This window comes from Brachycentrus maculatus, unplaced genomic scaffold (assembly GCF_059751285.1).
Source record: "Brachycentrus maculatus isolate JH-2025_06_01 unplaced genomic scaffold, ASM5975128v1 h1tg000027l, whole genome shotgun sequence".
Classification (NCBI taxonomy): domain Eukaryota; kingdom Metazoa; phylum Arthropoda; class Insecta; order Trichoptera; family Brachycentridae; genus Brachycentrus; species Brachycentrus maculatus.
Window position 1 is genome coordinate 414,017 of NW_028280781.1, and position 23,129 is coordinate 437,145.

The 23,129-nt window shown below is 28.1% G+C and overlaps 1 protein-coding gene across 5 annotated transcripts in view; it reads left to right on the forward strand.

Moving 5' to 3' along the window:
* Window positions 1–23,129, forward strand: part of unc-13 (protein unc13 homolog) — a 480,145-nt gene that overhangs the window by 395,892 nt on the left and 61,124 nt on the right. For 4 of the 5 annotated variants that reach the window (XM_088270463.1, XM_088270432.1, XM_088270455.1 and 1 more), the window contains 2 exons: window positions 8,637–8,769; window positions 21,429–21,535. In XM_088270463.1, coding sequence (XP_088126589.1) covers window positions 8,637–8,769; window positions 21,429–21,535 — 240 coding nt within the window. The remainder of the gene's footprint in view (window positions 1–8,636; window positions 8,770–21,428; window positions 21,536–23,129) is intronic. The other variant, XM_088270440.1, reaches the window with a different exon arrangement.

Below are 23,129 nucleotides of genomic sequence, written 5' to 3' on the forward strand. Positions count from 1 at the left end.
TATTTTTTTTCCGCTAAACGTGTAATTTTTTAAAAAATCTTAGAAGCTGTTCAACGATTTAAAACTTCAAAAAAAATATTTCGACAGAGCAACAAAATATTTTTTCTAGTTATTTTTCGGATGCTTTGTGTATTATTTTTCGTTTACTTTAAATTTGCTGTTTTGTTGCTTAAATTCTATTATAAATTATTCATATTTTGTGCTTTATAAAAGTTACATAATAAAACCTAATAGTTCTAATTTCTGTCGTATCTTTTATTTTCATAAATAATTCTAGTTATAATATTCTGAGATAAAATGAAAAATAAAAAAATAAAATTTTACGTACCTAATAATCTAACGTAGTCTGAATAAAAGGCAGGATTTTTTTTTCTTTAATAAATTCAAAGATCTCGATGTCACTTAAAGATTAAAATATATATATATCTCCTTGATAAGTGTATTTTTTCTTGATTTTTTTTTATATTTGGGCTAACAACAGCAACATATGTAAAACAAAACATTAAATATATAAATTAAACAAGCAAATTATATTTAACCACAGAAACATAAAGATTAGTACAAAATATTTAGTGTAGATCTAGCAAATGAACACGTATTTATGAGAGAAAATGTGCATATGTGTAGTATGTAAGAGGGTGTGTGTTTGTGTGTGTGTGTGTGTGTGTGTGTGTGTGTGTGTGTGTGTGAGAGAGAGAGAGAGAGTGTGTGTGTGATGTTGATTCTAGTAGGGACGTACATACAATGCTGAGAAGCATAGTTTTTAAAGATCATTTTTGTTTTTAAAATATCTAAATCGTTGTAAATATTACGTATGAAGAGAAAATAAACATAACGTAATATTACACGTTTATTAATTGATTCGGCAGTCACTTTGTGGTAAAATCTATCCATTTTTTAATTAATGTTTTACTTGGTAAATACCTCTATTAGTGGTATTTACTAAGTAAAACAATAGTGGTATTTATTAAGTATCAACTAAGTAAAACATTAATTAAAAATAATATTATACAACTTAATGAGTCATTTCAAGTTTTTTTTATTTCTTTACGATATTTTTCTTTTGACCTTTTTTATATCAATTTCTTTGAAGCTGGTATAAGGCAAAATATTTAACAATCTTATTATTGTTGAATCTCTGCTAGAGAGTTTTAAGAATTTATATACATTTCCCACCCCAAGTCGGACGCTTTACTCTGTTAGAGAATATTTTACTTAAAGAGCAAATTTTTAATTAAAATTCATGAATATCCACGAAATGCGGCTGTACTAAACGAAATGAACTATTTTGTTTTATAGTTCGCTCGAAGGGAATTGTTGTATTTTCATTAGAATTATGTTTTATGTTACTGAAAAGCTCCATCTCAACACACCGTGATCTGATTTACGGCTGGAATATGTAAAACGGGAGATTAAGCGATGAATACAAGTTTACTGCGTTGATTAATACTCCCTTTCTCTTTGAATAAGAGCAAATTGCATCTTCATATTTGAAATGATAAAGTCCTCTTATTAACTTCTTCTGTTTCTTATTTCGAAGTTAATTTCCTTTCAAAAGCTTGGCTACCATTATGATGACTTTCAGACTGTTTATCCCTTTTAAAATGTTAAGGGTGGTATGTGAGGAGTAGGGAGTTGCTGGTCTCAAGCTTAGAAGGATTATTTACAATAAATACACACATATATAATTTTATACTTTTTTAAACAAAAATGTTAGTAATGTTGGTATATACCCACTCACCGAATTTTTTATGTCTATCGGTTTCGAGACGTACCCGTCTCTTCGTCAGGACAATTATCAGCACAGCATGCAAACAATACTACCCTTCACTACCATAGCACTGTTTACACATATATGTCTTCTTCAAATCCTCATATGCACCCGATGGTGCATAGGGCACTGCATCATATAAAAGCAGTGTTATCTTGATCGTTAATATATGAAGGAAAGGTGAACAGCCCTCCACTTCAGGTACTAGTCCAGGGTAATATTGAATAAACAGAAGATTGACTAAATCACTTACATTATACCTTTATATTTTTATATTTGACACCCCTCTGGGTTCGAACCCTGGACCTCCAGTACGGTAGACGAGCGTTCTAATCATTACACTACGGAGGCAGCCATATATATATTCACATATTATTTCACCGCATATCCCATGTGATCTGTATAACGATTCATTCCCCATGAGATTAGAATAATTCTAAGTAGGCTAATATTTAATAAACATGACCGTTTTGCTGGCCACTCGCTACTTCCAGTTCAAGCTGTATACCAAGTTAATGAAATAGATCAAACTTGTCACTGACAACTCTTTAACATTTAGTCAGTCACTTATATTTTAATTTGTGCAACGAAACTCCATGTTGTTTTTTTTCTAAAAATGAGAATAAAATGGCTACACAACAAAAATTCTTGATGATCTCTAAAAACGAAGTAAACAAATTATTTATTCATTGAAATTGTAAAAGAAAAAGACTTGTTTTACCACTTGAGTTATATTTATTTTATTTTAAAGATGGAAGCATAGCTTACGAAACTAGTCGTTAAAATAAAATATATATAACTCAAGTGGAAAAAATCAAGTGTTTTACTTTTACAATGTTACAAATGTCTTACCACAAAGTGAATGTCGAAACAATTAATAAAAAAAATATTTATTGATTTGACATTTAATATTTAAAACTCTAAAATTTATATATTTTTTTAAAAATAATAAAAATCCAAAATTGAAATGGGCATTATCAAATCACTGTATCAAGCAGTTGTTCTAAATTGTCCTAACAAGGCGAAACAATTGTAACGATTTTTTTAATGTTTTTTAAAAATAAAATATACAACTTAGTAGACCCTTAAAAATAACGTTTGATTTTAATATTTAAATAAATAAAATAGTATTTAATTTTGTTTTTATATTTCTTAACGGGGTTGCATTTACCATATAATAATAAAACAACATTTACACAGCGTTTTCCACTTTTATTTTTCTCGGCCAGTGTCTAGGTTTCTTTAAATTTATCGGGCAAATAATCGGTAACGATAAAACTCAGTCACTGGTCAAATAAAATAAAAATGTTAAATGCTGTTTAAATGTAAGAGTTTTTAATTTATTTATTTATTTGGCAGTCACCTAGTGAGATGTTTCTACTTTTGTCAAGTCTTATTTTTTTAAAAAATAAAAATAATATACTATCGTAAAAATTTCACAGTTTTACCGAGTTTGCTCTTAACATTTTAGATATTTTATTATACAAATAAATTTTGTTCGAAATATTCATACGAAAACAATAAAAGCAAAAATTATTTACTATTTCTTTTACTTTTATCCGGAATCGGAATATCAAAATAAAAATACGTGAATTTTTCAAAAACGTAACTCTGTGGTTATTTCTATACCCACATATTTCTTTGAACTACCTCTATAAACAAAATATACTGTTTTATATTACTCTTTTTTTCACAAAGACAAAATACATTATCAAATTACTATTTTTTCACAAATACACAATAACCTTTGTTATATCCACATATGACTTACAAATTTACTTCAAGATGTGTATTATATAACATCATTTCAATATCAGTATACCTCTGGCCGCCCTAATCAACAAAAAAACCTTAAGAACAATAACACTTTCCTTTGACATAAGATAAATGATTTTTGAAACACATAAGTCTTAACCATTTCAAACGTACACGATTCTCAAAATCAAACAATCATTACGGACATGATTTTTTTTCCTACAATTGATATAATATTTTACTATTACAAAAATAGTACAAAATATAACATTCATCACACATTAACAAATGAACTTTAAACATTGATGTAACATTCACCATGTTGATTAGAAACATTTTTAAACACTATTGTAACACTCGCCATATTTGCTTCACCGTAACTAGATACTGTAACATATGTTTGTGTAACATTATTCATACTAACTACTTCTTGATGTGTAACATTACTCATACAAACTACAACTCGATGTGTAACATTACTCATACTAACTACTACTTGATGTGTAACATTATTCATACTAACTACTACTCGATGTGTAACATTACTCATACTAACTACTACTTGACTAATGTGTAAAGGCAACTACCCGTAACTCAAGTTGCGGCTGTTTAGCGTAACACGGCTCAAAGCATTCTTATAACTGGCCCCTATCATATACAATCACTGATTTTGCTTTCCTTTCTTTACCGAGATATTCATTTTCCAAATAGCAGCAAAATTGTATTAATTTTACACATGTTTTGGCAAAAAGCAACTTTTAAGTTGGCATTTTAAGTTAACTATAAACTCAAAACTACTGTTTTTAACTTGCGGCTTGCCTTTGCACATTAGTTGATGTGTAACATTACTCATACTGACTACTACTTGATGTGTAACATTGTTGTTTCATTCACCATTCACTATGTATGTTTCTCACACACGCACAACACGTGTCCGTACACGATCCAGGCCAGGGACACAGTACGTACACACACATGTACATCATGAGCTCAACTAACAACATGGCCTCTACTAAATTTAATACGTAGAGTATTTACTACATATTTATAATCTATATTACCTACTCTATTATACTTCATAATAAATCCGTAGACTTACATATAGTTTAGTCGCTGTGTACATTCGAAATTTCATTAATTAAAAATAGTATTTTTTATTATTATCATTAAGGGTTGAAATTTTCAGGTCTCCAATCCTCTTGCATAAGTCGCCATCTTAAATTATGTTAATTTTTAACTTTGAGCTAAAAAAATAATAAAATCAATCTTGAATACAAAGTATACTAGAAATATTTCACGTAAAAGTATGTGAAATGTATTTACTAAACTTGAGATAAATTTTTCTTCAAATTTGGTTTTAACCATTTTCATCAAAATGTTGAATAAAATATGTAGTTAAATACGGCGGTTGTCGCAACCCTTAGATTTATTACGATTAGAATCCCGAAAATCAAGATTTAGACTACCAACCCCTTGTGTGACTATAAATGAAAAATATCTGTTATAATTAATGAATTTCATCGAATATTACAGTACACAGCAACTGGTCTAAAAATCACAATAATATCAGCCAGTAGATTTAATTTAGACTGACCAACTTACAAACATATAAATATTAGACAGTTTTAGATGAAAAAGCTACATATATTTTTTGGTGGCATTTTTTTCAGTACATTTTGATTAATTCAGGTTCTTGAATTATTTTTCCTTTAAATCCTTGAAAAACACTAAGCAAAATATTCTGCAATCTAAAGGCGGAAATTAACCTTTATTATTGCTTCCTGTAGTTTTTTTACATTCAGCTTGAATTTTTGCTTATATTTCTGATATATCATCTTCCATTTTAATACAGAAAATTTTCCCAGCCTACATCTTAAGAGACACTTTTTCCTTAAAAAAACTGTAAGAACAAATCTTTTTTTAAAAATAACTTAATAAATAATAAAATAATAAATGTTTCTATATTACAAAAAATATATTTGAACGATGTTCATCATAGGTAAGAAAACCACATAAATATATAAAATTTACAATTTATTATTAATATATTATTATTGGCAAAATATTTATTTTGAAAATTACTATTTTTATTATTATCATACATTTGTAAATCAAAAGCTTATACACAAACATATATAATTTATATCTATTTATATGTATGTTTATATATATATATATATATATATATATATATATATATATATATATATATATATATATATATATATATATATATATATATATATATATATATATATATATATATATATATATAAATATTATATATATATATATATATATATATATATATATATATATATATATATATATAAATATTTATATATAAATATTTATATATATATATATATATATATATATATATATATATATATATATATATATATATATATATCTATATATATATATATATATATATATATATATATATATATATATATATATATATATATATATATATATATATATATATATATATATATATATATATGTATATATATACATTATACTTATATATATACATCAACTGCTTATATTTATTTAAAATTATTTTATATGCGGTAATTTACGACGTAGAATTTTTTTGATATCTCCTAATACAAAGAATTTTAATGAAATAATTTAATAGTTTTTATATGCTTAAACTTAATTATAGCATAATATCATACCATTATTTCATTAGTTATGTAGGATTAATAGTTACTCATATAGTACATATTTACATTTATTTTAATTAGCAATATATACTTATATACAATACGAAATAAGTCAAATCGTATAAAATTAATAAAAATATATGTAAAATTAATTGTTTATGATAAGTTATCTTCACCATTTCAATTTGTGTCTCTTCTCACAAATACCATACTTTGTAAAGTTAATTAACATTAAAATGAAATAAACAAGTGAATGGGAAATTAAAGGGTTAAGCTTTTTATGCGACCAATTTAAGTCATATCTTTTACATAGGTTGTCATAAATTTTAACGTAATTTTTGCGGTACTGCGTACTTATATACTTTAAACATATTTTTTATCCAAAACGAAAATAATTTAGTTTTAGTTTTGTTATAAAATCGCGTTCAAAGCAAAATGAGTGTTGCCTTGAGAGATTAAAAAAAAACACACATTGACCGGTAGTATTATACTAGATTAAGCATATGGTTTTAACTGTCTGGTAAACGCGGAGGCCTTGATTAAGCGGAAGTTGCGCAATGTTCCCCGTGTTAACCCTTAATCCATTGATGTGGAATGCTCTTGATGTCTCTTTCTGTCTCATATTATTGTCTCATTTCAGCATCTGTTTTGCCTTGAATGTTTCTGCTCATACTATATGTATTATCGACTTTCTCATGTATCCAATGTATCTCCCTAGATGTATCAAATATTTTGATATATATTCTCATATGTTTATCTTAAAACCTTGACCATATATCCAATATGTACTGTATCTACTGTAAGTCATTACTTCATCACTGTGCATGCCTTTTCCAGCTTTCTATTGGTTCACTTTTTAATCTCAATAATCACGAGTGCATTTACAAATACTTTTTCTATGCACTTTTACCTTATTGTCCATTATCTTGTACTTTTTACCTCATAACTTGCCCTTATATATCTCAAATTCCTTTATTTTAAACTGTACAAAATTTATTCAAACAAAACTTACAATACTATTTTTAACACGTGTTTTAAATTTATCACAGTTTTTTTTTTGTATATTTGCACAAAAATATAATAATAATGTCCTGTATTGTACTATAAATTAACTTACCTCAAAGCGTAATTTGTTTCATTATTCACTTTTAATAAATAACAATACATTTTTAAGTACTCAAACATAATTCAATTTACTACTCGCGAAAGTTCTCGATTCTCCAAAAGTCTAGTCCAAAAGTCCAGTAGAAAGCTCTTCATATAATTCCATGTCTCTTCGTCCGTCCGTCTGAATCAGATCATGTAGATGCCAAAATTCCACAAATAGAATGAAACGTGTTCCCAAGTAACTTTGCTATAAATAAGTTTACAAATAATGTAAATTTATGAAAAATAGAAGCCAGACGACGCTCCTTCGCGTTCAAATATATTCATGGTCTTTTACGAAACTTTTAATTGCATTCTCATTTTATATCTATTTTAACGAAACACGTTTCATTCTTTTATATGTAGTTTGCATGAAATCGATAAACTTTATTATATATTACTACTAACCTGAATGTTTTCCCTCTCCAGCCTCTAAAACGCAAACGTTAATGTAAGAAGTATTCCAGACAGGTAAAATATGCCATTTTTTTAAATATAAACATATCCATATTGGATAATCAATAAGCAAGTAAGTGATTTTTTTATAAAACATTCATTACAGTAGGTGAATATTTTTTTAGGTACTCGAAATACAACGCCTTGGTGTTATGAAATTCTCATGCATTTTTAAGAAAATCTGTATTATTCTAACCATTTTATAAATATTTTAACATTTGCCGAATATTTGCAATTAAATTTGAACATGGTCTTTATTTCAAAAGAATATTAAAAACTCCATATATCATATGATACCGTAAATTTTAACAATAATGTTTCCATAATTATAAACCTATTGATTTTTAGGCTTTTATATGTATACCATCAGTTAAACAATGGAGATTTTCCAATACAATTTAACAAATTATATTGCTTTCAAATATTTGCGAGTATTTGAACTACGAGTATTTGAAGCTTTTGAAAGTTTCCAGGGAAGTTCATAAAATGTAAATATAAATATCATATATTTGTTTACATATATTTATATGTATATATATATATATATATATATATATATATATATATATATATATATATATATATATATATATATATATATATATATATATATATATATATATATATATATATATATATATATATATATACGTATAAATATTTATCAGTCTTTTTAATCAGTCTTTCTTGATAAGAACTTAATTTTTTTTCCTATTTTATTAAATAATAAACTTATTAACCCTGGAAATTTTCATGCAAGTAGTGACTTGTCCTCGTCCGATCATCCCCCTCCCCCAGCATCCCCTGAACTATTCACTACCCCTGACCTTCAGTGTGCTTCGCAGGGGCGGCGGAGAAGTCCTCGAAGCAGGGAGCTGAAGACAAGGCTCTTTCAATCATCTCAGCCATGAAAGAACGGATGAAAGTGAGAGAAAGAGACAAGCCTGAGATCTTCGAACTCATCAGGTAGGACTTTAATTTTTGCACTTCCGTCTGATTTAATTCAAATTTAAATGTTATTAATGTTTTTATTTCAGATTTCAATAAAAATGTATTGAATGTTTATTACTTAAAAACTTTTTTTTATGTTTCAACAGCACTGTTTTTTTTATTATACTGTTTCTTTATTGCGTTGCCAAACATATTTTAAATTGTTAAGTACAAACATGGTTTTAATTTTTTTTACAAACTGAAAACAAGTTTATTTAAAACATTGTAATACATTATTTAGTTTCTAGTGGGTACCGGAACCTACTTCTATGTTAACAATATGTTAATATATGAAAAAAAGTTTTTTCTGCACATGAAAATATTATTAATGCTTTTAATATTTTTACTCATATTAAATCATATTCATAATTATTATATTTTTTAATATATAAAGCATTTTCTCAGTGGAGTCTTTTTTCTTTTTTTTTCTTTTTTACAATATATACGTAATGTTAGTATATAACCACGCACCGAGATTTTTCTCTATAAGTTTCGAGTCGTACCTGTCTCTTCGTCAGGACAATCACTACAACAACATGCAAACAATACAACTCGTCATCACCGTACATGATTAAAATTTTGTGTTGTTGTTGATGTATGAATAGTGCTATTGTAATGACGTTTAGTATTGTTTGCATGCTGTTGTAGCGATTGTCCTGACGAAGAGACGGGTACGTCTCAAAACTGGTAGATAAAAATCTCGGAGAATGGTTGGTTAATCAATATAACTAACATTTTTGTTTTTAAAAAATAAAAATAAAAACATTTCACATTTACGAGTAATTAATAAATTCATTTTAATACAGTAAATCAAAAACAAAAATTTGAAAATTGTACGATTTTCCTTTTATTTGTTGTATTTTGTGAATTTTATTTCAATCTTAAAGTTTTGCAATTTTTCGACCTAATTTCAACGGCCTGACATGCCAATATACGTCAATATTTAATGAGTAAACAGAAATTGTTACCCTTCGGCATTGGATATATTTGTTTTTGATTAAATTTTCAGCTTGCCGCCATAATTGGAATGAACATTAGCATTCTCATCACAAAATTAGGTACTTCCAGAATGCAACCATACTAAGAAATTAATTATAGTATTCAAAATAATGATCCAGTGTCCACATAGTAAAATATTTCAAAATATTTTATTAGTATTACGTATTTAGGTACACAGATCGAATAAATACTAAGATGAAATAAAGATTGTTGAAGATTTACAATTCACTGATGAAACATTGAGAAACGTCAATACTTCCAAGACAACACATTTTTTTCTACTTAATTATATTGTACTACCATCGCCATAGATAATAAATTATTAACAGTTAAAAAAAATCACTGCATTCTTCGTTTCTTAGTAAAATATTATCATACTAAAAAAGAGTGAGTAATATTTTGATGTTAGAAATAATTACTTTAATGCTTCAAAGTGAAGCATGGATTTGGCAGAATAAGAATGAAAAAAGACTGACTGCAGTCAAAATGCGTGAATGGTGAAATATGGAAATTTTACGCAGCTAATTCGTTTGTTTTATGAAATCGAAAAATTCAGCCACTTTTATCGATTATAAAAGAACCTTATCCGAAAATACAAATGTGTAATCCAACAGCGGAATTTTTGTCCAAAAACCTTAGTACATAAACTTCTTTTTACAACATGTTTTTAGGTTCTTTTGAATCTTTTAAATCCGAAAAATACTATCACAAATTAGTAAGAGCTAGGTAAACAATAATAAATTCAAAAAGAGAAAAGGTTTAAAGAGAGATGGGTTAGTATTTTTTCAATGCCAGTATTTTAGAATGAAGAATTAATACGAAAAGATTTCCAACATTTTGAGTGTGTTCCAAATACTTGTTCACAAATCTGGATTATCTTCAATTAGGAGCTATTTATTTATTATTTATATTAACCATAGATGTTTCTAGTGAAATTCTAGTCAATTTAAGCAATGTTTCGAATTTGAACGATATACTCGTACAAATATAGAAGTTCCAAGAATTTAGATAGTGTGGCTGTCAATGATGGGTAGAATTGGTGACAATGATGTTACACGTGTGTAAACTGATCACTTAAACCAGCCTATGATGACACCCCGTAAATGTCCAGACTTCCATATTTTTCTTCATCTATGTTGAGATGTCAAAATATAACATGAAAAGATTTCATTTACTTTTAACTTCAGTAATATCTTCAAATCAAAGACATTTCAATTTATATTAATACCGAATATTAATCTCCAGTAATAGAACATGCATTTCCATTAACCCCGGTTACACAATGTTCCAGGACAATGCCTCGAGATATTCTTGTCGATTGAACATTTGTCCAATTTAGTATTCATTGTCGTTGAATATTTTAGGGGATCGTTGAATCTATTGACTAAACAAATTTCTCAAAACCCAGATAATTACAGGTAAACAATAAAATGTAAAAGTTTAAACTTATTTAACATTTCAAATACGGGGATAAATATTTATTAGTTTAGTAAATGCGTCGCCGTAGTGTAATGGTTAGCGCTTTTAGCTACCGTGCTAGAGGTCCCGAGTTCGATTCTTAAGGGGTAGTCGAAATATTATGAATATAAGTAATTTTCCCCTTATACTGTTTTATACTAATATAATAATAATAATAATACTACCCCGTACAAGTGTCTGAAGCGCAAGACTGATTTGTTTTACCTTCTTTCGTCACTCATTCGTTCCACATGTCCAAATCAACACACCTTTCTTTATTTTATCAAAAATGCATTTATTTTATCAATAATATAAGCATTGCATTCTTTTTTATTTCACTTTTCAAACATCTATCATACATAACTTACCACACGTTCGTCTGAGAGGTCTATTGTAATTTTAACTAACGATTGTAACTAACTAACAATCACGACACTTCCCCGCAGGGGTAGGTAGAGAGAATAGAACACCGCATCACTCTGTCCTTGCAAACATCCTTCGCCTCAGTAATTAGGAGAGTGTTATTATTCGCCTTGTTCACGTTCATGGATCTCCTCATACATACCCGCTGATTATAACTTTATAGATATTTATAAAGATTTTCGATTTTCTCTTCCTCTCGTTATTGTTTTAACCCTCTTATTCATTTAAGATCCTGATTAATCTTGAAAATTCTCGGGCTGTCTGTCTGTCGTGTCCCATTAGCAAGAATTCTCGTGCATTGATAAAATGTTTCCAGAAATCTTTGCCAATTTTTGTTTCGCTTCTTGGATTGATGAATCGTGTTATTTTTCTGGACATCGAAATGTCTGGCAAATAGGACCGCCATTTCAAACAATCTTGAAACGTTACTCATAAGACTTTTGGTGCTTTCACTATTTTCAAATATTCATATTTTTCTCTGGAAAAAACGCGACTTATTCTTGTCGGTTTTTTATTAGTTTTAGTCATTGCTTTCAAACAAAAACCTCTTTAAATTACTTTTGACATCTCAACATAGATAAAGAAGAATTAGAAAGTCCGGGCTATTGCGGGGCTTACGACCGTCATAGGCTGGTTGAAGTGATCACTTTACACACGTGTTACATTCACTAATTCTACCCATGATTGACAACCACACTATCCAAACTCTTTGAACTTCTAATAATATTGTTTAATTTCTAAACAAATTGTTTAAATTAACTAAAATTTCGCTGGAGACATCTATGATGAGACGAAAGAAACATTTTATTGAGCAAAAACTCTTTCATTTGTTTGTGAGGTCCTAATCCTGGATTATATTCACATACTCGAGAAACTTGAAATTTAATTTGACCAGTTAATTTAAATTTTTTTAGTGTGTCCAAATACTTTCACAAATCTGAATTATCTCCAATTAGGAATTATTTTTATGTGTGTGTGTGTATATATACACATATATATGTATAAATATATATATATATATATATATATATATATATATATATATATATATATATATATATATATATATATATATATATATATATATATATATATATATATATATATATATATATATATATATATATATATATATATATATATATATATATATATATATATATATATATATATATATATATATATATATATATATATATATATATATATATATATATATATATATATTCAACGTGATACTTTAAGCGTAATTGTACTTCTCGGCATTAGCATTATAGCATTTTGTGTATTTTAGAATAGCAAAGTTGGTCTCAAAGTAGGTACTAAGTTGCTTGAACATTTTCAGCACGTGCTGACAGCCTATAAAACCAATTACTTAAAAGACTTTGTGTATACGTCCATTAATTTTTTTCTCTCTCCGTTTTATTGGCAGCTTCGTCAAATGTTTTCTATAATGCTCGCTTTGATCAAGGTTGAATTACTTAATGAAATCATTTTACGAAAGCAAAAGCAATCGACTTCTTTTTTAGTGTATTCTTTATGAAGTCGTTCAAAAAATACGGGTTCATTATTTTTCAAATCTAAAATGTTTCTGCCGTTGACTTGTAGTTTTTTTTCATATTTCAAAGTGGATATAATAAACATTGTTATTAAATACCACTTTTATAAAGTGAATGCCAACTATATTCAGCACTTTCTTGTTATTCGCTGTACTGTTTTCAAGATACTTATCATCTAACTTATACACTAAATACAGAACGCTTCTGTTTTGTTTCTATATTAATTATTATAATGTCTCTGAAGAAGTTAGTAAAAACATATAAAACATTTTTAAGTTTTAAAATATAATAAAATAGTAATTTGGGAAAAAAAAAGTGAACCTCTGATCATTAAGAAGCATTACGATTGACAAACAATCACTTTGTCACGTTCAGCATTTTGGCTATGACTGAACATGCAGCTTACTTCAATTTTGATTTTTAGCATTCTGTGTAAATATGGAATAAATCACATGCTGTTGCAGTTCCAGACTTCATTTTTTAAAGTTGAAATTATTGCAAAAGTAACACAGCTTCGTGAATCAATAATTTGAAAAAATATTGTTGTGTTACTTTAACATACACATTTTGATAAAATATAATTGTATTTTAATATTCGCATTTATAAAACTATTCATATTATTTTTTGGCCTGTCATCAAAGATGAAGAAGAATATGGAGATCTGGGCATTTACGGGGCTGACAACTGTCATAGGCTGGTTTAAGTGATCACTTTACATACGTGTTACATTCACCAATTCTACCCATTATTGACAACCACTCTGCTCAAATTCTTGGAAGATCTATATATATGAATCAATTTTGAAACATTGTTCATGAATCACTAGAACTTCACTACTGACATCTATTGGTGAGATGTAAAAAGAAGCTTTTTATTAAGCGAAAACCCTTTATTTAGAATGTTAGGTCCGAATCCTGGATAATAATCACATACATGAAAACGCCAGAAATTATAATTTTAATTTTTTTTATATTTTAGCTTATAATTTGACCAGTTAATTTATTTAGAACATTTTGAGTGTGTCCAAATATGTATGTATGAAATATGTACAATATAATGTGAAAAATAACTCCTATAATTAGAGATAATCCAGATTTGTGAACAAGTATTTGGACACACTCAAAACTTTTCATTCGAATTTCTCTTAACTAAATTTCCGAAAGTATTTATTTTTTCTTGCAATTTATACAATATTTGTAATTGGATGCATGAACGCTGCTTCATTATAATATCAACTCCATTCGCAATTAGAATGCAAGTTCATTATGAGTGTAGCTCAAATATTACACAAAGGATGGTTTAATTGCCCTTAACCAGTCTTGCCCAGCAACGAGTATAATTACTGCTTTATTTGCGTTGTCTGCTCGGCAAAATACTGTCACTTTGTTGGGGATGTGTGCGTCGCGACGTCGGCGCCTGTCGACGACGACATTCACCCAACCCACTCTTAAACTTCACTTAAATCTTCTGCTCGGCGTCGAACTGTTGTCCAATCATGCAAGATTCGATTGAATAAGTTTCTGATAAACTAATTTTGGAACTTTGCGATAAAACTAGGGAATCAATCAATGTTCGCAGTTCATTACTCTTCTACCAGTATTCAAATTTACAACAATGAAGTCTTCTATATTTTTTTACGGTATACACATTATCTCCCTGTTTGTTCAAAGATGTATGTATTTAAAACTGGAATTTCAAGATAAAATCTAAGTAGATTTTTTTTACTTTTTTTTACATTGGAATCAGAAAAATTAGAAAAATAACGGTTTAAATTAATTTAAAATTAGTTCTTTTAAAAACATTTAACAATCGTCTTGCGTAAAAACATTATAATTTCAACAATTTTATGACTTAAAAGTCACATTTATGCTTATTTCATAAATTGTCCTAATTACATTTGAAAAAGACCTAATTGTTTAAAAGATTCAAAATATTCTACAAATTTTTTTTTTTATTATTAGATTAAAACCAATATTTTTAGCTTTTCCACTTTTTTATTTGACCAGCGACCGGGTTTCGTCGTTACCGACATCACCAGTCTGATGATGTCGGTAACGACGAAACCCGGTCGCTGGTCAAATAAAAAAGTGGAAAAGCTAAAAATATTGGTTTTAATCTAATAATAAATTAAAAATGCAATTCCATCACGAAGTGTCAGTGGATAATATAAATCTATTATTCTACAAATATGAAAAAAAAACGTAATTGAGATCTAATTTCAAAGTTTTAGTTTTTTAAATTACAATGTTTTTCTTTTATTTATCCATGTTTACAGAAAGTAAAATGAAATGATCCATCATCTATTCAAATTTGATAATTACTTGAAAAGTCATACATACCTTAAAACAATATTTTCAAGTAAAATTGAAAATATTATTTATTTATTTATTATAATATCATTGCAATTATTGAACCTGGAATATTACATATACCTCTTCTTCCTCTTTAGGAATTTCGGGGGTTCTTACTTTTAAAAGCACTTTAGTCGTGATAATAAACACAACTTATGTATTCTACAAAAATGTATTCCAATTTATTTTTATAAAATATAATATCACTATCAGTAGAAGGTTTTGTTAAGAAAACCGTCCTGTTCATTGGTTTGAAAAATATAAACCGTTATATATTACCATCATCCCTTGTAAGAACTTCAAATCCATTATTCACCATCCCTTGTTATGGATACTGAAATCGATCGGAAAATAATATTTTCTAAAAGATATATAAATCAGTATATAAATAAAAAAACTTGATTAAAGGGTTACTTTTCTTTCAAAAAAGACAAATGCGTGCGTAATATATTATATTTATAAATATATATATATATATATATATATATATATATATATATATATATATATATATATATATATATATATATATATATATATATATATATATATATATATATATATATATATATATATATATATAAATATATATATATATATGTATATGTTTATATATATATATATATATATATATATATATATATATATATATATATATATATATATATATATAAATATATATATATATATATGTATATGTTTATATATATATATATATATATATATATATATATATATATATATATATATATATATATATATATATATATACATATATATATATATATATATATATATATATATATATATATATATATATATATATATATATATATATATACATATATATATATATATATATATATATATATATATATATATATATATATATATATATATATATATATATATATATATATATATATATATATAATATATATATATATATATATATATATATATATATATATATATATATATATATATATATATATATATATATATATATATATATATATATATAAATAAATATATATATATATTTAAATATATATATATTATATATATATATATATATATATATATATATATATATATATATAAATTATTTTTTTTCAAATGCGAAACATATTTCTTGAATTGATTAGAATTTCATTAGAGACATCATTGCTGAGATAAAAGAAGCTCTTTGTTGAGCAGAAACTCTTACATTTATATGTGAGGTCCGAATCCTGTATTGTATTCACATGCATGAGAAACGCTAGAAAATATCCTTTTAATTTTTGTATTTAATTTTGCATAACATTTGACCAGTTAATTTATTTACAACAATTTGACTGTGTCCAAATATTTGTTCACAAATCTGGCTTAATCAATATTAAATAATCCAGATTTATGAACAAGTATTTGGACACACTCAAAATATTGTAAGACGTTAAGTTATCGTGTTATGACCTATTAATTAGTTCAATTCTTCATCCCAGTCTTAAACTATTTAATGGGGTCTACCAGACCTCCTACAATAGAATTGATTAAGCATTATTTATTACAAAACTCTACGGGGATGAACATACGAGTATTCCACAACTTATCCCACGGGACATATTATAAAATTTCCCGAGCTCGCACAATCCGAGTCCAAAATACTTTATTTTTAATAAAGCTGATAAATTCCAATCCACCCTCACTTCTGAGCGAAAAACATCCCTGCGGAGGCTATTGTGAATTAAATGAGTTTTTTGGCATTACTTCACTCACAAAAGAGCACCACTTCACTAAGTTAACCTATTAACGATGGGAAACTTGCGGAATGTACCAACGATAACTTGGTACTATGCTCGTGGTAAAGCGTCTCCTCGGTGACTATAGCGCCTGAAATTATGATCACATAACACTTTATAAGGACTTTAATAATTTGCTTCTAGAACACTTTCATAGGGCAATATTACATAATTCAATTATACTCTGTTTTTATTCTGTTAGGAAAAAAATCACACCGTTTCACATTTATAAGAAAATATGTTTTATTTTACGAGTAGCAAAGATGAAATTATTTTTTTTTGACATCTCAACATAGATGAATAAAAATATAGAATACTTAGTAAATACCACTATGAAATAGTGGTATTAACTTTTTTTTGAGGTCATTTTTGGGGTTTTTTTATGTCACTGCGACCATATTAGGTCTATTGAGACCTCCCTCTGTATCGCAGATAACTCTTAAGACTTTCATGAGTCATTTAATTTACGACCTGTCTTGGTGGTAAAAGCTTCACCTTCTCGGAGTCCACTTTACTTAGTATTTACATTTATCTACACTTTCCTGGTATTTCCTTAGTAAAACTTATATTAAAAGTGGATAGATTTTACCACAAAAGACTTGCGACTTGCGAATCAATTAATGAAGCAATATGGAAGTCTGGGTATTTACAGGGCTAACGGTTAAGTAATCACGTGTAACATTCACCATTCTACCCATGATTGACACCACACTAGTGAAAATCAAACATATATGATTCATCTCATGACGTTCCATGATTGCATTTTCACCATAAAAACGTCATAATCCATTTATGACTAAAATTTGAGTAGTGTGATTATCAATCATTGGTATAATGCTGAATGTTACACGAGTGTACAGTGATCACATAACCAACCTATAACTGGTTGTAACCCCTGCAAATACCCAGACTTCTTTATTATTCTTCATCTATGTTGAGATGTCAAAAATGTAAAATAACTCCTACGTGAAGAAACCCACATTTGTGCAAAAATATTTGGACGCTCTCAAAATATTTTTGTTCACAGCAGAACGAAAATTACGATTTATATTTTACATTTACTTTTCACCTGTAGATAAAAACATCTGTAGTTTTTTTTAAACTAGTAATGTGTTTTGAAATAAAACTCGCTATGTGGTATTTAACAAGTGTTTTTCTTTTAATGATCCACATGTCAATGTACAAAGTTAATAGCGAATCAATAAATAATAATGAATAATACGTTTTAATGCAAAAAAGTGTTTTTCCCAACCGTGATATTATTGCGAGTAACTTGCCAAAATACAGTCGAAAATAAAATATTATCATCGTATATAATTGTTCAACACTTCCTGCTGCCAAAAAACGTTGAAGACGTAATAAAACGTCGTAACATATTTCCTGCCATATCCGAGCCGAGCTCTGATAAATGATTCTAACGCAATTTCTGTGCAGGGCCCGTATGCACTCGAGCAGAACTTTGATTCTCTGCCAACAGATGGCTCCTATCCTGGACATCTGGTGTGTGACCTGTTGAATTAAATTTCCCCGTACTGCGAATTAACGTCGTGGAAAATGGCGCGCGAATGAATTTCACATTACATTGTTACTCCCCCGCGTCGTGATGAAAATATCAATTTTCAACAAACAGAAATTCAGTTTTCTGTTCAAACCTGCATTTTGAAAACAACTTTATGCATCACTGTATAACTTTTATGCCCTTATATTATTCAGCACATTTTACTTTCATTTTTTTAATTTCCCGGGTTCGATTCTCGATGAATTAAAATAAAATAAAATTGTCATTGTGTAATCGGCAGAACGCCCGGCTACCGTACTGGAGGTTCCGGGTTTGATTCCCAGAGGGGGGGGTCAAATACATACAAGTGATTTTTCACTAAAATATTTACTCAATATTTTTCTGGACTGATATCTGAAGCGGAGGGCTGATCAGCTTTCCTTCATGTGTTGACTATCAATATAACACTGCATTTTATATGTTGTAGTACCCTATGCATTATCGGAAGAAAAAATAACCTGAAGTGATCACTTTAACAATCCTATGATAGGTCGTAAGACATCTAAATACCCAGACGTCTATATTCTTCTTCATCTATTTTGAAATATCAATGTTTTTTTTCTATTTTTTTGTTGTTGTAAATATGTATATATTCCATTTAAAAAATACAACAAAATCATAATTTTTTTAAATAATTTATATTTTGTGTTTACCAAAAAAACCACTTAAAGTCTACCAAACATGATAATTTTTACAAAAATTAATTTAGTTAAAATAAACATAGTGTCGGGTTGTGGTCCTGTGGCTAATGTCGTGGTCGCTTGAGTCAGAGTTTCTCGGCTCGAACCCACTCTACCACAATTTGATACCTATTTCTAATAATGAGCCGCTTAGGCTCACAGAAATAGTATGAAATTGAAGTATTTTTGTTAATAAAAAAATTACTTATATTTCGCTTTTTTTAAATAAAATAAAATATTGCCGCTCAATAACTACCAAAAAATTATTATTTTTACAAAAAATATTATTTTTAATATTTTTTAAAGTTAAATAAGTTGAAATAAACATTTTAATAGCAATCAACTTTGGCTGCCGAATAATCTAGGGAGTCCTCCGCGTACTTATGGCGGCAAGCTTCCCGTGAAATTCCCACAGGAATTCGTCCCTAATCCCCCGCCAAACAGAAATGGCGGGAAGCAAATGCACCGTGAAGTACAATAGGCTTACTCGTCCATTTCCCATGCAAATTTGTGGTAAAGTAATGCATTGTTATAAAGAGAAACTCTGAAATGTACCTCCCTCTATCTAGCCACACTTTATTCATATCAAAATTTTATTGGTATATTTATTTTAAATAAATTATTTCGGTTACGCAATTACGAATTATTATATCGGAACCTCAATCACAATGAGCGCGATATTTTCCCAAAATCTAAATACTTTGGAAAATTCCTAATAGTGCGTTTAAATCGATACCTTTATATCTGCTCCGTAGTGTAGTGGTTAGCGTATTTGTCTGCCCTGCTGCAGGTCCTGGGTTTGATACCTAGGGGATTTATGAATAAATATGTATGATTTTTATATTCTAATTACTTATTAATTATTATATTCAGACTTCTTAAAATATTTCCATTGTCTCAATGTTTCATCACCTGAATTGATTTCTCTGAAATAGAAAAACACTTCGATGGATAATGAGTTTTTTTTTATATTTGCATTTATTAACGCATTCAAATTTTTAACAAAGGTACTCAAATATTCAATGTGAGGTAAAAATTTCATAAACATGTAATTTTTATGATTTAATACACATTTATGTTTTTGATGCACAATTCTTTCAGATTTAGCAGCGAAACTGCAGAGGTATCTATTTACTGTGGTTTTTTACTTGATTTGATTTTACTACATATGTTTAGAACATTTGGTATTATGCAAATAAAATTGTCGTAGAATTATGTTTTATTATTTATTTATAGTAATATTGGTCAGTGTGAGATGTTATATTTCCACAGCAAATTGTAATTTAGCCGGACGAAATCATATATTCGTATGCAAACATGGGACGAGCAAAGTTCTTAACTCTGTCATTGTTTGTTTCTGGGTGTTATGCTTCACAAATATACAGCAATGAAGTGTAATGAGATTAATGGCCGCGAGAGTCGGAGAAGAGAAGTAAACATGTCTACTGAGAAGTTATAATTTTATTCAATAATAATTAAAGCATTAAAAAGATAAATTAAAATGTAAGCAAGAAGGCTCTTGTTAAAGATGTAGAAGAATCCTGCTTCGGAATACTCCCTCAGACACGAACAGATCTTTATCCGGCATGATATAGACACATGGAACAGATCTTTGTTCAGCATAGCGGTAGCTCTTCCTACGGGCATAACCATCAGCAGGTTGGTCCTGTATATAGGAATGTGAATCAATCTATGCCGGCGCTGTCTTAGGTAACTATCGGGAACATGGAGACGTGATAATTTCAGGATAATCGATCATACCGCGCAACAGTCGATATAAATGCGTATCCCTGTGTATTGATTCGCAACTTGTGTGAAACATTAGGGCGGTGTTTTCCGTGGAGGAGAAGAGCCACTCCGGGCACATGAAAGCAGTGAAGCAATCGGTCTTGGAAGGAACGTCCAAGTGGAGTGCGAAAATCGCAATCACAGGTTTGTGGGGTGGTGGACCCGAGCCAGGCTATGCCACATCTTACCCCGCTTTCCCTAACAACTTATTTATTATTTTTATTTTTCGTTGTCATGCATCGCAGACTTCCTCGTTTCCGCAGTTGATTCTTTCTTTCCTTTGTTACCGTGTCATCTATGTGTCGTATTTTTATTTATTTTGTCCGAGATATGAATGCTGTCTTGGGGAAAATCAATTACGTGTTCATTTGTTTTCCAAATAATAATCTCAACAGCAAAACGAAATTTTTATGAATTGATCACTTTGTTATAATATCTATCCATTTTTAATTTTAAAATAAGACATTTATTTGGTGTAAATTATTACATTTTATGTTGCTTTTTTAATTTAAATTTTACTTGGTAAATACCACCATTAAAAAAGAAACAGCTTCCATCCCCTCTTCATCCTTCAACGTCCTAAAGACACTACACTAAAATTTAGACTAAGCTTCACTTACTGTGTTTGAAAATAATGTAAAACTTAAATTTAATAAAGTTGCCCATGCCTGTTCTAAAACATCAAAGGCAGTAACTAGTAGACTAAAAAAGTGGTAATTACTAACTAAAATTTAAATAAAAAAATCGAAATTAAATATAATTTGTTTAATCAAATATTTGTCTTATTTTTTATGATTACGAAATTTTGAACATTTAGTTGATTTTCATACCCATATGTGTAAATAGTCGTGAAATATATTTAGGTGATGTCTTGATTATTTGTTGTTTGTTTTTAATATATGTGTTTTTATTTTCTGTATTTTTGTGTGAGAATGACGTCCAATGTGTATTTTACTCTATTAAATGTTTATATTTTTCAAATTTTCTTTTATCTATACATCGCAATTAGACAATCCATGTCCGTTTTTTGAAATATGCAACCAGGCCAATTTTTCATTTTAATATTAAAAATTAAATCCATTTCCATGTGGTGCAAAATTAAATATGAAGCAATGCACTGAAATGTACGTCAGAAATAACGATTTTATTATAACGTTAGATTAACTTTTTTTAATCATACTTTTAAATTAATTCAGTTTACACGAAAAAAATTATATGCCATTAAAAACAACAATTTTAGGTTGACATTTTGTAATGTGTTTTTTAAGTAATATAAAGAATCAATAACGGACTTACTGAACAATTTCCTCTAGCAAAATCTATGACTTGAAAGTCTTCTTTTCCTTAAACATTTCTTTTTGCTTCTTAATCGCTTAAGCCTAATCCATTCGCTTGCCAATGTAAAGAAAAAATGGCTGCCTACTTCCATCGTTTCATTTTTTAGCCACTTTAGGCGTGGAGTTATCCGAGGAAATATTTTTTCAAGCACAGGTAATATTTTCGGGAACAATTTCAGAACGGATAAGTAATTTTCACCATTATAGGTATCTTCCATGCATCGGTGTTCTATCTTGGTTGTAACTGTAGTGATTAGATAGGATAAATTGTGATTTTTGTATTTGTCATAAGTATTTTAGTTCTCTGATATTTTCAGCTGGCACGACTGAATCCTGCAGAGGAGAAATTCTTGACTACAGCAAAATTTTCACCGAGTACAAACTCTCTACCGAAGAAGAAC